The following is a 14,966-nucleotide window of genomic DNA, read 5'->3' on the forward strand; positions in this document are numbered from 1 at the left end:
TTTTATATGAGGTAAAAGCAGTTGGGTACATAGATGTTTTTGCAATGGTCACAAGTTTATTACACCTCACAGATGGACCTCCTCAAAGCTAGACAGACCACACACAAACACACGCGCGCACACACACACACACGCACACACACACACACACACACACACACACACACACACAGTATCAAACATTAACTAGACTTCAGTGAGACATACAGGCCCAATAAATAGATAAAAGAGCTGTAAATGGGAGCTGAAACAAAGACTCATTGCTGCAGTCTGGGTTAAAAAAATCAACAGGATGAAAGGTGTCGACAGACTGAGATATACTCCTGTTTGTACTGCACATGTGTTATAATGCCTCATAGGCATTTATATAGACACAACACACATTTTTTCATTGTAGTCCTATTAGCATCAGCAGAAGGAGTGCCAGAACAGAACAGCTTACCACACTTCCCAGACATCCCTACGCGCACGCGCACACACACAAAACACACACAAACACACACACACACACACACACACACACACACACACACACACACACACACACACATGTCTAGCGATACTACAAAGACAATAAAGATCTTACTGAGAGGCTGAGTAACCAAGTGCAGCACTAGTGGAACATATGACCTCCAAACTACTATGCTAGCAAAATGACCACAAGTCATTGACCCCAATGACTAGTCAACCCAAACATTTCAACAAGGAGTCTATCTCTCTCTCACTAGCGCTGTGTCTCTCTTTCAAATACATGCACTCTACTGCACTTCAGTTATGCTATTATTGGTCTTATTGCTCAGGGTTTGGATCTATAGTACCTACTAACCTCTCAATTTGGTCACTCATCGCTAGTGGTGTGTTATTATGGTCTGTGCATCTGTACATGCATGTTTTTGCATGCATGGGTGCTTCTCTGTGTATGTTTGCAGTGATAGCCTTTCACCCCAGAAACACATGATAGTGCATTCAGTAATGTGATTAAACTTGCCTCTCTCTGGCTCACATTTTAACGACACAGCGAGCACATTAATCAGTACTGGCTGGTCTACTGTAAACTACTCCCTGGTCTAAGCAAACAGTAATACACAGTATAGCAATTCACTCATCAATACCACTCTTTGCATAACAAATACCCCCATATGTATTTAAGAAAGGAATATAACAAAAGAAGTAAAGCAATAATGGAAATATGCCCATATGGGTATAGTCCATAGGGATAAATCTGGTGGCAGCCACTTACTCAAAGTGCTACACTCAGGAAAGCATGGGTAGGAACAGAGAGATTATGAATGAAGAGTAAAGGGGATGAATTAAATTAGGGAGAGGAATGTGGATTAGTCCAGGGGTAAACAAGACTTAAGTAAATGTCGGCATTCACTGATGTCATTCCTCTAGAGTAGAGAGTAGGTTGAGGTCAGGGGGAAGAAACAAGATTTTTAAACCAACATAAATAGACAGTAAGCCCGTCGCCCTGTCACAGTATCTGCATGAGTTCTACTCTTTACTTGAAAATAATGAGCACAGTATGCACCATAGTTTTTAACAGCGTGCCCTGAGCAGCCTGATCAAGCAGACGTGAGTGTGCAACACATGTTGGCTGTCCACTGGGGCAGATCCACGAGCCTCCGGGAGCCGCAGCTACAGAGCGGTTATGACAGACTAGTAAACGCGGCGGACGGATAGAGGACGAGTGAGGTAAAGGGGGACATGGCGGAGATGTTGGGCATGGGTTAATGCTCTCTAATGAGCTGTCAAATGGGAGATTGCAGGGTGAAGTGCTGCCAGCCTGTCTGTCCGGCTCGCCAACCACACCCCACGGCCACATGCACGGGGGCTGCTGCAGCATCCTCCAGTCTCAGAGGTCGGGTAGTCGGGAGGGGCGCTCAGTGACTCCGTAACGTGTGGATGTCTCCGTGAGAACCGCTGTCATGTAGCATTTTGCACCGTGTGTGACCACAGACTAATGTGATCCACCGTGGGGTGGAGGAAGCCGGAAGAAACATCGGCACTGTCACCGCCAAGATAACGAGGACAGTAAAAGCAGTTGCATTATTAACATCACGTTTTCATAGTTCCTCTGTGGCTCGCTGCCAGAGAGCAGAGACATCCCCCGGGTTCACGATGCAGACAGCATGCACATCCCTGTTTGGGTCGATACGAGGCTTGGCAGTCAACGTCACTGCTGGTAGCACAAAAAAACTCAGACCGCAGAACCAGATGTGATATCAGGGGCTCAACGTCCGTTTCTGCTCCGTTCGCGGGTAAAACACGGATGTCGGATTTGTGTCACAGCAGCTAAACGCCCTGTCAGAGTCTACACGAAGTTATTTGTAATTACAGACCGAGCAAACTTACCTGAAATGGATGTCTGGTGGTCACAAGTGGCCTGATGTCGAAGCTTCGTTGCCTGACGTTAGTGTGCTTCACGTCCAGGAAGGGAGGGATGAATTAACTCGCCTCCAGCTCCTCTGCTAACGGCTACCAGCGACCGTTTACAACTTTATTCCTCAGATGTTACACACATTTTCAGCAGTTAACACAACGACCGAAGTTGTAAATCCACCACTGACTGACATTATCCTCTAGCTACCAACTGGATTCAGCTTCAGGCTTCTCCTCCTCTCGCGCCGCACGTTGACATATTTCTCCACGCCCACAACACACTCGCGTGCACGCGCGACGTCATCCGTTCCTATACATTTCAAACACACGGGTAGAAAAAAAGAAGAAGAAAAAACAGATACGTTGCCCGTGTCGACGTGAACATGGGGAGGGGGAGAAGAAGAAAAAAAACGCCGGGCGGGCGTCGCCGGTAGCGTGATAGAAGCGCGACACCTGACTGCGTGTTCAAGAATGACACCGCGCGCGGTTACTGCGTGGACACGCAGCCGGTAAGGGAGAAACGTACCGTACGTCGTCAGGGCCTACGGCGGCACGGCCCCTATGATCATGCATGTTCTATTATACTTCCTTGGTGCAAGCATACCAACACGAGAAGAAGACAGCATGTGAAAGACACATTATTGTCATGCCACCAAGCGAACAAATTAACAAATCATATTGTATTTATTGTTGTCAATAAAATATTTTCCTTTATCAACAAATATTACTTTATGAGGTTAAAGTTGTCAATAACATCTTATTTGTATGTTGTTTATTGCTATCTGCAAGGGTTTGTTTGACTTTTTGTTAATATTTAAACATCTTTCATTTAATAATTTAGCTTATATTGTATTTTATTGTATACACTGTGATGTTTAAAATGTAATTGCACACTTGTATCTTGCATTGTGTATAGGCTACTTGTTTTGTACCTTGTGTCATGCAATGTAGCCTACTCTGTACCTGAGATGAGGATGATGACAGTTAATCTATAATATAAAGGCCACTATGAATCTAAATAAAATCATTTGTAAAAGTAAAAAGTATTGAAGGTTAACCATAATCATCAATGTCATACAAACTCACTGTATCATATAATCTATAATGCTTGTAACTGTTACCTATTAATTATTGAGGACAATATGACTCGTGAAATTATAGAATTGAATGAAAAAAATGTGACAACATGAAAGCGGTGAGTGTGACCCAGATTCTGGAGGATGCATTACTTACGCACAGCTGCCTGGCTCTGCCTCTCCACACAATGCCTGCCTGTATGTCATTCACAATGCATCATGAACACTCTCTGTGGCTGCAGCATATGCCCATTGCTGCAAGGCAACATAGATCGCAGGAAGTGGAGTAAGAAGAGCAAACAGTCAGTGATGAGTTTTAATAGTCCTCTCCTGCAGTGGGCATCCATTCATCCAGAATTGGTGTCCTATTTATTATTTACCCAGGTGGTATCTGCTTGTGCACTTCAAATAAATGTAACATTTTTAAAAAGGTAAAACAGACAAGCTACGAGTGAGGATGAGTACAGAATTAAGCTGTACTCCATTCAGGTTCCTGCTGAGGCCAGCAAACAGACATCCAGATGGAGAGATAAAGTGAAAAAACATCATGGTTGCCGACAAAGAGAGACGAGGAGAGGGAGGGATGTGTATCCTGCTTTGTTTTGGTGAGGGATTGACTCAGAGGGAATGTGTGCCAGAGAGTGGTAATGAGAGTTTCTTTTAATTGTTTTGCCTGAGGTATTTTTACTGTTTTCCGCAGCATGGCTTTACAGTTTTTGTACGCCCCCACCCCCTTCTCTCTCTCTCTCTCTCTCTCTCTCTCTCTCTCTCTCTCTCTCTCTCTCTCTCTCTCTCTCTCTCTCTCTCTCTCTCACTCACATGCACACTCTCCACAGAAAAACAATAAAGGAAGCGTTATTCTATTTTATGTCACAATAACCCTGTGATTAGGCCTTGTGATAACTCAGCTGCAGATAATAAGACATCCCCAGGTCTTTTTAGATACAGGTTATAATCACAGGGGTAATAAAGTGTAAACAGGATGGTAGGCACAGGTGAGAAGCATGTTTGTGTTGTGACTATGCTGAAAGGTCAAGTTATAGAAGCATCTAATTCATGGCTTTCATCATGGTGAGAAAGAAACAACCTGTAGTCAGTCAGTCTATTTCCATCTCTTGTGCCCAGTTATTAATAATATGAGAAGTCACTGTTTGTATTACTTAAACAATATAATTTTAGGATTTTCACATAAGAGATGTCCTAATAGGCTTAATATATTCATGACTGCTTGCAGATTAAATGTATTAGTTTTTTTAGACGGCCATTGGTATTAAGAGAGCATCAAATGAGGATTATATACGGCTAACCTTCCTCTATTTATGAAGTCAGGCATCAAACTCTCCTATTTTCCACAATTTAACCCTTATCCCCCCTGTATTTAGTGGAAAAACACTTGCATATGAGTCTATACCCGCGAAGCCTAATTCTGGAATGTACGGGTTCCAGAATATTGTGACTCAAGGCCACAGCAATTATTTCTAATTTTCCCTCAAAATAGCTTGAGATCAATAAATAGAGGGCTGGCAGCTGATTAAGGGACATAAGCAACATTCCAGAGTTGAGTTTTCCCTTGTTAGAAAGTGTAGGAAGTACCAATGATTCAAGCATTTTATAAGAGTTCATAATAACAGGCTCATATAAAAGATGGTTCAGAATCAGACGATTAAGTGGCACTAACATTACAAGAGTTGGATTAAACTCCTTGTCTGAGAATCTCCCCAAAATGGAATCGGCAGATTGTATGATAAAATATTGTGTGTTCTTATATTAGTATTCATAACATAAACAAGCTGATATTTTTTAAAGTGCACTATGTAATTAGAAGGAATTTACTCAATGTATCAGATTGGCTAACGTCTATCTCATCCCATCACCCCGCAGAGAGAAACTTCAAAGGTCAGAATACTGGGCTGCAGTTGTGATGGAAATACTCATCTTCAATACAGTCAATGTCCATTTTTGCATAACTAGTTGCTATAGTTACTGACCATACTGCTTCTCCTCTTCAGGTCTCTCTTCCTGTTAGAGTCATTGATAATGCTGAGGAGACCGTGGGGGAGGCCTGAACTGTAAATACAGGGCCCTGTTACCTCGAAGCTAAAGGAGACAAACAGGGGGTTAAGTGCATTTCATACTAATAGTCTCTATTCTGTTGTGTCATGTAGCCCTTTTCATAAGTGCAACAGACTTAGATATGAGATTAGAAAAGATGATTGGAAAGTCTTCATCACATGAGCTCTATGGGCATGACTACCTTGAGGGGATACAGAGAAAATAAACAAGATCACAAAAATCTGGTTTGAGCTGCTTTCCCTAATCTAAATGGGAAATGTCTGTGAGTGTGTGTGTGTCCAAGCCCATTTACATTGAAGGTGTACATGTAAAAGATAAAATCCTGTTCAAGGGTCATGCTTATCCTCTCAACTGGATTGTGTTAATCTACTAATCAGGACCATTTACATAACTGCTTCAATGCAGCTGCAGTTAAGCAATTACAGCCCCCATTTCCTTTTCCCCCACATTGTGGTATCTATTCATTCCCAGACTGGAACCCTTCCTAACTTTAATGTTGCTTCCCTTGTCTCCTTCTGGTGTTTACGAATTGCAGTTTGCATTGCACATGTATGTGAGCAAAAAGCTCTACTAACGAACATCGTTACAAACTCTTGTGTTTGGGCACAGTCAATATTTTGGAGTAAAAGATGACAATGACTATTACACCCACATCATGAATTTAGATGCAGGCTATCACAGTTTTTACTCAAACAACATTTGCTTGCCTACTGTGGAGTTTGATTATGATTAATTATAGTTGTTAGACAAACAGTGAATTGTAAAGAAACAAATTATATGAATTGTAAAGGTTACAGCACTTTATTGATAATATACATTCTAAGGTGGCACATGATATTTTCATTCATATCATATTACAATATAAATACACAATATACAGTATTAGAGAATTAAATGAATAATAACATGTCTTGTACTGCCATCTCCTGGTACAAAACGCATTTTACGTTGTTGCAAACCAAAACAATGAATAATTATTTGTTACAACAAACGGACGTTAAAAAGTACAAAGCTCAAATATAGAAACATACTTTAGAATTTAATCCAAATGGATGTTATATGTTTATTCATCTGTAATAATCAGCCTTGATATAGTTCGACAGTTGATTGCTCTTGACTGAAATAAATTATGTCCGCTTCCTACCTTTACAACCAATCAAATCGCATTCTCAAAAAAGTGAGTCGTCAATTCTGTCCAATCACAACACGTAGAATATGAAGTGGGCGTGGATGCCAAGTGGAGCAGCTGACAGACTTTACTGGACCTTGTGTATGGTTTGAGACCGCAGAGGACCAGCGGACTGACCTGTCAGGCGCATTTATTTTTTACTAAAATGAAACGGAAGAATGATTTGTGACACCGAATAGCAAATAAGCTAAGTTATTACTCGCGCCCTTATCCCCTGGAGGATTTACTTTACCGTGGTAAAGGTGAGCGGACAGTGCTGACGTTAGCATTAGCAACAAAACCACCAATGGTCGTTATTTTGGTTATCTGGGGCACATTTTTCACTGTCAGCTATATGTCGGTTGCATAAAGTGTGTCGTTATGTATACACTGCATTGCATTCTCTTCGGTCGGCTATGGTTTGATGTCTGCATGCCCACTACATTGGTTGAACTAGTTTGATGAGAACCCCTTTTTTGCTGGCCAAGGGGGGTTCCCGTTGAAATGAAACAGGACGTTCTCAGTCTGGCACTTTAACCTTCTCAATATAGCTGCTCAGGGATCACTTGATAATGTCGAAAATAAACCGCACACCACAGGAAAAAATGTTTCACACAGCTTTACCACACTGAAGTTACACACAAGATAACTGTCAGGATAGTAACCGTTAAATTAATTAAAATGAACAGGGCTTTTAAACTGACACAGGTCAATGCTTACATGTGCTGTAGAGACAGATAAGTCAAAGACTACTCCAGTCTATTGACTCATGCTCATTTGTTTGAGAGGTGTCTGTTAGTACTGTGTTGAAGCTGTGCTATTATTATCAGTACTGTAAGGTATTGCAGCTTACAGCAAATATTAAAAACTCTTGGTTATTCTTTATTTGCTATATATAAAGACCCTTTCCTATATGAAGAGAGGGAATATATTTCATAACAGCTGATACTTAACCACAGGTGTCAATGCAGACATTGATCATTAAACCTGAGAGTTTGATTCTTTTACTGATTAGTTGTCTCTTATGTTTTTCCAGCCATGGAGCCATCTCTGACCGGCAACCCAGCCACCCCGAGACCCAGCCCCTCGTCTCCTTCCACCCTGAGGCCAAGCCCTTTCTCTTCTGGCTCTACAACAACTGCACCAACCTCAGACCGCCTTCACTCTAAACTCAGCTTGCCAACACCTCAAACCACACCCTCATCTTCTACCTCCACTGCCTCCCCTCGAACTTCTCCATGTCTTTCCACCCGTTCGTCCTCCCTGTCCACACCGCCTGCCTCCCCTCTACGCCAGCCCATTAGGAGCCCGTCACAGGTGGGCAGATCTCAGCTTAATGCCGCCTCTACGGGGATCCCCCCGACCGCATTCCCAGTTGCTGGAGCCGTCACCGTGGCTCAACAGCCTCCACCCGCACCTGAATCAGGTAAGGATTAAACTCTGAGCTTTGACCTTTTACACAAATCTTTACTTTGCTGTCTCCCTTTTCTCTTCTCCACGAATCACGGCAGCCAACACTCCCAGTTTGCTGTGTGTACGGCAGTGTCTCCATGACAACCGTAGACATTTGCCACAACATGTAAAGCAGCCTGTCGCACTCTGCTGACTTGAGAAGAGAAAACCTTCTGAGACCATTTTCACTCTGAGGTGTTTGTTCCCACTAACCAAATCCTGCAGGGAAAGATCACATAGTAGGAGATCTGTTTGCTGCTCGTGTATTTGTTGCATGACTTTGTAATGGCGTCTAGACATGGTAATATGGAGTATTATTGGATGGTGTGAAATCTAACATCTCGGTCATTCAATTTGAATCAGTTTGGACTCGTACTCAGCCCTATCCCCTGAACAACACATACCCTGCCCCATGTGTCTAGCTGTTAAGATTAACATCATATAGCAAATGAAAGTAAAATTGGAGACGGATGCATCACTGTGTCATCGTGTGTGTTATATCAGGGAAGCTAGCAGCTGCTGTTATTTTAGGGTCTCTGCGGAGGATCGCAGTGTGAGCAATGCACAAGCAGTATTGACGGACATCTGATGGAAGTTACCGGATCCCATTACATTTTCCTATTGCTTCCAGAGACAGACCACCACTTCCCTTTTATAAGTATCAATTACAGCCTGTGGGCGTTTTAAATCTTATAATGCGTTTCCACATCTGTTGCCCGAGCCCTCTTTTTCCTAGTATCCACGACACAGCAAATGTGACACCTTCCTTTACAGGAAGTAGACACATTTTCCATGTGAGCTCCAGCTCGAGGGAGCCACTGGGATTTGAAATAGCAGAACTCATCAGCAAAAGGAGATGATAATTAAAGCAACAAGGTTCAGAGGGACGTTCTTGTCAGAGCAATTAGTGTTTCTGGAAGGATCTGACTCATGCTGACGCTCTGGGATCTTTCATCCCGTTGACTGACACATAGAATTGGACTGTTTCCATATGTAAACTACAGTATTTTAAAACCAAAGTTGAGTAAAAAAAAATGATTACACCATAGTCATCTGAAGAAAACAGTTAAAAGTTTTTCTCAACATCAGACTAAAGGCTTGAAAAGTTTTAAGTTAAAGCATTTCCACCTTCATATGATTTCTGTCAGTTGTACACGTGAACTTAGAATGGAAACGGCTTAGTCAGCAGTTTTAGTAACTGGTGTGATTAGACAGCTGGGTCGTGTGTGTGCGCGTGTGTGCGCGTGTGTGCGCGTGTGTGCGCGTGTGTGCGCGTGTGTGCGTGCATGTGCGTTGTCTGTCTTTTTTATCTGTTTTATCCACTTTACTAACTCAGCCCCACATTTTAGACAATAAGGCATTCTATTTGACAACGTTTAGTCAGCATCTATTGGGAATCAATTGTATATTGCGTACCTTTTTTGTTGAGGACCCATGGAATCTATTTTATTGTTTCCTTCAGAAGAACCAGAGGAGGAGGTCAGTCTTGAGGATTTGGAGGAGAGAGCAAAGTCAGGAGATGCTAGAGCACAGAGCAAGGTCAGTGTCAACGGACATATCGCAAATACTATTGACTTTATTGGCCATGTGGTGATCAGCCAAGTAATGATGAATGTTATTGTAAGAGCAACATATTAATAGCAAGGACAGGTCATGAGTTGACAAAGTCACAGCAATGCTTGCCTCGCAAATGTAAAAGTCTTTGTGTGCATCTGTCCAGATGGGACGATACTTTCTGGCCCTGGCAGAAGAAAGAGATGAAGAGCTGAACAACTGTACAGCGGTCACTTGGCTAGTCCTGGCTGCTAAACAAGGACGCAAGGACGCCGTCAAACAGCTGCAGCGGTGCTTAGCCTTCAGAAAAGGTACCAAAATGCACCACTCCTCCCCTCAATCCATGAGTATTAGTAAAGTAGCATCATTGGTTTGATGCCGTCAGTTTGTTGGATTTCCCTTTAAATGATGCTGAGAACAGTGGCCCATCACCGTTTGTGTTTTTCAGGCATTACTCTGGAGAACATTGAGGAGGTGAAGAAGTTGTGTACAGAGACACGCTTTGAGAGAGGAGTCAGGAAAGCAGCTCTGCTGATGTACTGGAAGTTGAACCCGGAGAGGAAGAAGTCGGTGGCAGTTTCGGAGATGCTAGAGAATGTTGAACACGTGCACACAGAGCCAGGTACGGGAGGGGGAAACGTTGTCCTGAGGTTTTTAGTTATTTAATAGTAGGATACTCAACAGATTGTTCTAAAGAGGCAAAGAAATAGAGACTGCATGTTGAGTACATTGTATCACGCACCTGGATTATCTCTCCTCGATTTATAGGCAAACCAGTGTCGCCTGGCCCACTGAACAGCTCTGCCAAGAAACAGAGGAGAGTCCTGGAGACGATGGTCAGCAGTGAAGGTATGTGTTCACTAATACAATTGTATGTGCAGTTTGTTATGTATTCCTCTTGCCTAAAACAATTCAACATTATTAGTAATATCATTTGATTCAAGAGATGCAAAACAAAAGAGGAACTTTCAGATTAAAATGTTCCTGTAAATGAAGTTTGTGTGTCCTCTCTACGTCTTTGTAGACAGATGCCAAGTGGGTCTTGACGACTTTGTTGAGATGACGAAGAAGTATGCTCAGGGTGTTGCACCTTCACCAGTCATGGCTGCAGCAGGAGGTGACGATGATGATGACGATGATGACGATGATGATGTTGTGGTGAAGAATCCAGATAATTTGCCCTTACACCAAAAGGTAGGAAGCAGACTTTGTGAAGAGGTGATTGGTGTTTGCTCTTTTTTTACTGCGAGTTTGTTTTATATCACAAGCATCAAATTCAAGTGAATTTGATATCAACAATCAGCAAACTGATAGCTGATTTATTGTTTGTTACAGCTCTCTAAATATGCCTCTCCTATAAGTAGTAATCAGATTGTGGGACCTTGTTGAGCCAACTCTTTTCTTGTGTTTTTTTCCAGTTGCTGAAGTTCCCTCTGTTCGCTCTGCTGGAGATCAAGGAGCACCTCATCGACTGGGCGTCACGAGCCGGCATGCAGTGGCTCAGCGCCCTTATTCCCACCCACCACGTCAACGCCCTTATCTTCTTCTTTATCATCTCCAACCTCACAATCGAGTTCTTCATCTTTCTCATCCCTCTGTTAATTTTCTACCTCTCATTCTTCTCCATGATCATTTGCACACTGCGGGTATTTCAGGTTGGTGATTGCTTCTTTTCAAGGCACTTTGAATAGAGCTCATTTGTACTAATTTCTTATTGAACCTGTGGAACTGTAAATGGATATTTTTTTTTACCGGACCCAGAGGAGCTGAAGTTAATTTGCATATTTTCTCCAGAATTCCAAAGCGTGGGAAAACTTTCGTGCCCTGACTGACCTGCTGACGCACTTTGAACCCGGTCTTGATCTGGAGCAGGCTGAGACCAACTTTGGATGGACACACTTGGAGCCTTATCTGTAAGAGCATCTCTGTTTACATGAATCCACGTAGACATAATCAGTGCATATTTCATGCTTTCCTTTTTTCGGTTTCAAATGTTTGCAAATGTTAAGTTTGTATTTTTTAAGGTTTTACTAGTTTGACCACAAAATGTCTGTTCAGCATTTTCTTGTAGATATAGTCATGCAGTTTCTGCTTTGGCTGATCAAAGATTTGAAGAAGTGAACTGTACATTTTAATTTCACTCCTTTAACATGACCATTAATAAAACGAATAGCAAGAACACAATAAAGTAAAATTAATAAAAAACTAAGATGATGAATACAAGTATTATGCAAACTAGGTAGAAAGGCTTCTGCAGCGAAATCAATACATCCCGTCTCTCTGTGTTACAGGTACTTCCTGCTCTCTGTGATCTTTGTGGTTTTCTCTTTCCCTGTTGCTGATAAATCCTGGATTCCCTGCTCAGAGTTGGCTGCTGTCGCCTTCTTCTTCACCGTCACCGCCTTCCTCAGCCTTCATGCCTCTGCTCGGCTCTTTGCCCGTAGAGCCCTCCTTACAGAGGTCCTCTCTGGAGTCTGCTCCCTCACCCACCTTCTACCAGACTCCCTCCCTTGGTTCCTCAGGGTCTTTGGGATGACATTTTTCACTTTGCCTCTAGGGGACAACGTGGTGTTGAACCTGGGGGTGCCATGTCTGCTATATGGACACCTTTTCTATCTGCTCTTCCGTATGGCCCAGCTAAGAGGCTTCAAGGGCACCTACCTGTGCCTGGTGCCCTACATGGTGTGCTTCACCTGGTGTGAGCTCTGCTTGGTGTTCCTTAATAACGCTAGTGTGATAGGACTCATCCGCACCTGCGTTGGCTACTTCCTCTTCTTGTTTGCCCTTCCTGTATTCTCACTAGGCATAGCAGCAATGCTCATCATCCAGTTACTGCAGTGGTTCCTCGCTCTGGAGGTGACTAAGATGGTGGTCACCTTGATCATTTGCTTCGTGCCAGTAGTGCTGAGGCTTTGGACTCGCTTCAGCCTCAACCCCATTGTTGTTTTCCAGTCTTTGTCGCGGAGCAGCATTGTGAAGCTCATCTTGGTGTGGCTCAGTGCGGTGGTGCTGTTCTGCTGGATGTACGTCTACAGGTCCGAAGGGATGAAGGTATATAACTCCACCCTGACGTGGCCCGAGTACAGCAGCCTCTGCGGCCCTCTAGCCTGGAAAGAGGCCAACATGGCCCGGACACAGATCCTCTGCTCTCATCTAGAAGGACATCGCGTCACGTGGACCGGACGCTTCAGATACGTCCGTGTGACTGACATCGAGAATGGGCCGCAGTCGGTTGTCAACCTGATGCCTGTATTCGTGGGGAACTGGATGCGTTGCCTGTATGGCGAGCCGTATCCTTTGTGTGAGGAGTTAAAAAACGTCACAGCTGAGGCCCAGCCCCTGCCTGCTCCGGCTCCTCCTCCAGACGAACCCCTCTGTAAACTAAAAAAGCTGGCCAAGCACGAATGTCACATCAAGCGCTTTGATCGATACAAATTTGAAGTCACGATGGGCATGCCGCTCGAGAGGAAGACCAAGAACGGGACGATCATAGAAGACGAAGATGCGACTAAGGACATAGTACTGCGGGCGAGTAATGAGTTCAAGTCTATGCTTTTATACTTAAACACCGGAAGCCTGGTGGAGTTCAGCACCATACTGGAGGGTCATTTAGGCTCCAAATGGCCCGTGTTTGAGCTGAAAGCCATTCACTGCTTGTCGTGCGGTGACGCCCGCTTGCCCAGCCGCAGGCAGTACAAGATTGAACACGACTGGAGGCGCACGGCTCAGACTGCCCTGCAGTTTGGGTTTGACTTCTTCTTTAACCCCTTCCTGACCGCTCAGCTGACTGAAATAGAGACTGTGACACAGGAGGAGGGGTAGAGATCTGGCAAACACACCCCTGGGGGAAATAAGATGTATGATAATGGTAATACTAGTGAAAGAACATTAATGATTGTATATCACTCTTCTTCACACTGTGAGAGGGTGAACGCTTACTTCAGAATTTGTGGCATCAGTCCGGTTGTAGATCTGGTCATGAGCGTGCGTGTTAGCATTCTAATAGCTTTTGAGCTAAAATATGGCCCAACTCTAAATATAAACACTAGCACAGCACGAGAGTCCTCTTGGGAGTGGACCGAGATGCACCTTTTCAAGCAGTCTTGGTTTGGTTGTTTGTTCTGCACCAGGGTTTGATTGACAGTCTTCACACCAGCCCAAATGAACCGTACTAACCGAGCAAACAGATCGGAGTTTGTTTTTACTGAACCAAACAGGTTGCGCGTGAAAGCATCCTTACGAAGGAGAGCTAACCATTTTAGAATAAGTAATTTACTGCCTAACACTAATGATAGAAAAACAAGATTAAAACCTCCTTCGATATGATCAGCTGTTTCATCTGACTTAAGATGCACATATACACAGTCTATAATAAGGTAATTATTATTTAGTTTGTTCATTGCACAAACATTGGGTGTGCAGAACCAATTTTGATGTACGGATCTAATGTTTGTACTCAAAATCATCAGTGTTTTACAGTGTTGAACTGAACTGTCATTGCTGTGTCTATGGGCGACGAGTTGTAAAAGAATAGCTTTATTTTTTACAGCGGTTGTAACGCTAACGCTAACATGTAACGGTTTCCTTTACTGTCAAGCTTTAATAATTTAATATTAGACAGTGTGCTGTATGTGCAGTGTGTAATTGTAGTGGGAGTATATTTTAAGTGCCTTATAAAACAGTCTCAATTCAAGAATCATTTTGAAGAAAAGACACCTTTTCTTTATTTCTTAACCTTTTTAAAAAGTTTAGAAGTTCATCTCTGAACTCTGAAGTTCATCTTGTGCTCTCATCTTTGTCTCCTCTAGCTGTTCTCCTTCCTTGTCCTCTGCTGTGCAGAGATGTAAAATATTAAATATTTGATGTCCCTGAGTGATGACATGTTTTAAGTTAAGATGTCACTCCTGTCTTCTTTCTTGTGACTCATAAACATAATGAAAACACATGCTTGTTGCTGTTTTTCTTAACTACATTATATTATTTTACATACAGCTTTTTACAGTAGGAAGCATGCCTTTTCCATCCTCTATAAGCAAGTGATTATTATTTATTTTGCTCCTATTTGAAAACATATTGGAAAAGTACACGTGGAACTGAAAACTGACTTGCTGGTTTCTTCTATTTTCATTATCAATAACAGTTTAGTCTATATAATGTCAGAAATTGTGTCTAGCTGAGTCCAAAGTGATGTTAAAATATGTCCTGTTTTCTCAGTCTAAAACCCAAAGACATTCAGTTTAACATGATGTAAAGAAGAAAAG

At 42.8% G+C, this 14,966-nt stretch overlaps 2 protein-coding genes across 5 annotated transcripts in view; one reads left to right on the plus strand and one right to left on the minus strand.

Moving 5' to 3' along the window:
- Positions 1–2,868, minus strand: part of jakmip1 (janus kinase and microtubule interacting protein 1) — a 21,033-nt gene extending 18,165 nt beyond the window's left edge. The window contains exons 1-2 of one of the 3 annotated variants that reach the window (XM_068587620.1): positions 2,571–2,868; positions 2,356–2,478 (exon numbers count right to left, since the gene is read on the minus strand). The gene's annotated coding sequence lies outside the window, so the exon portion shown is untranslated. Of the gene's footprint in view, positions 1–2,355 lie in introns of all 3 variants that reach the window. The other 2 variants (XM_068587611.1, XM_068587628.1) reach the window with 2 other exon arrangements.
- A 3,914-nt stretch (positions 2,869–6,782) lies between these two features.
- Positions 6,783–14,641, plus strand: wfs1b (Wolfram syndrome 1b (wolframin)). 2 transcript variants are annotated; one of them, XM_068593857.1, is made up of 11 exons: positions 6,783–6,962; positions 7,736–8,125; positions 9,614–9,690; positions 9,872–10,016; positions 10,154–10,327; positions 10,474–10,554; positions 10,730–10,899; positions 11,124–11,360; positions 11,500–11,618; positions 11,997–12,561; positions 12,658–14,641. In XM_068593857.1, the coding sequence occupies exons 2-11, from the start codon at positions 7,738–7,740 to the stop codon at positions 13,525–13,527; spliced, it is 2,826 nt and encodes a 941-aa protein (XP_068449958.1). In that variant the 5' UTR covers positions 6,783–6,962; positions 7,736–7,737; the 3' UTR covers positions 13,528–14,641. The 2 variants fall into 2 exon arrangements, with proteins under 2 accessions (XP_068449958.1, XP_068449949.1); XM_068593848.1 differs by having other exon boundaries at positions 11,997–14,641.
- Positions 14,642–14,966: the final 325 nt, after the last annotated feature.

Source organism: Clinocottus analis, unplaced genomic scaffold, assembly GCF_023055335.1.
Source record: "Clinocottus analis isolate CAN_PGR_092001 unplaced genomic scaffold, fCliAna1.0.p SCAF_10, whole genome shotgun sequence".
NCBI lineage: Eukaryota > Metazoa > Chordata > Actinopteri > Perciformes > Cottidae > Clinocottus > Clinocottus analis.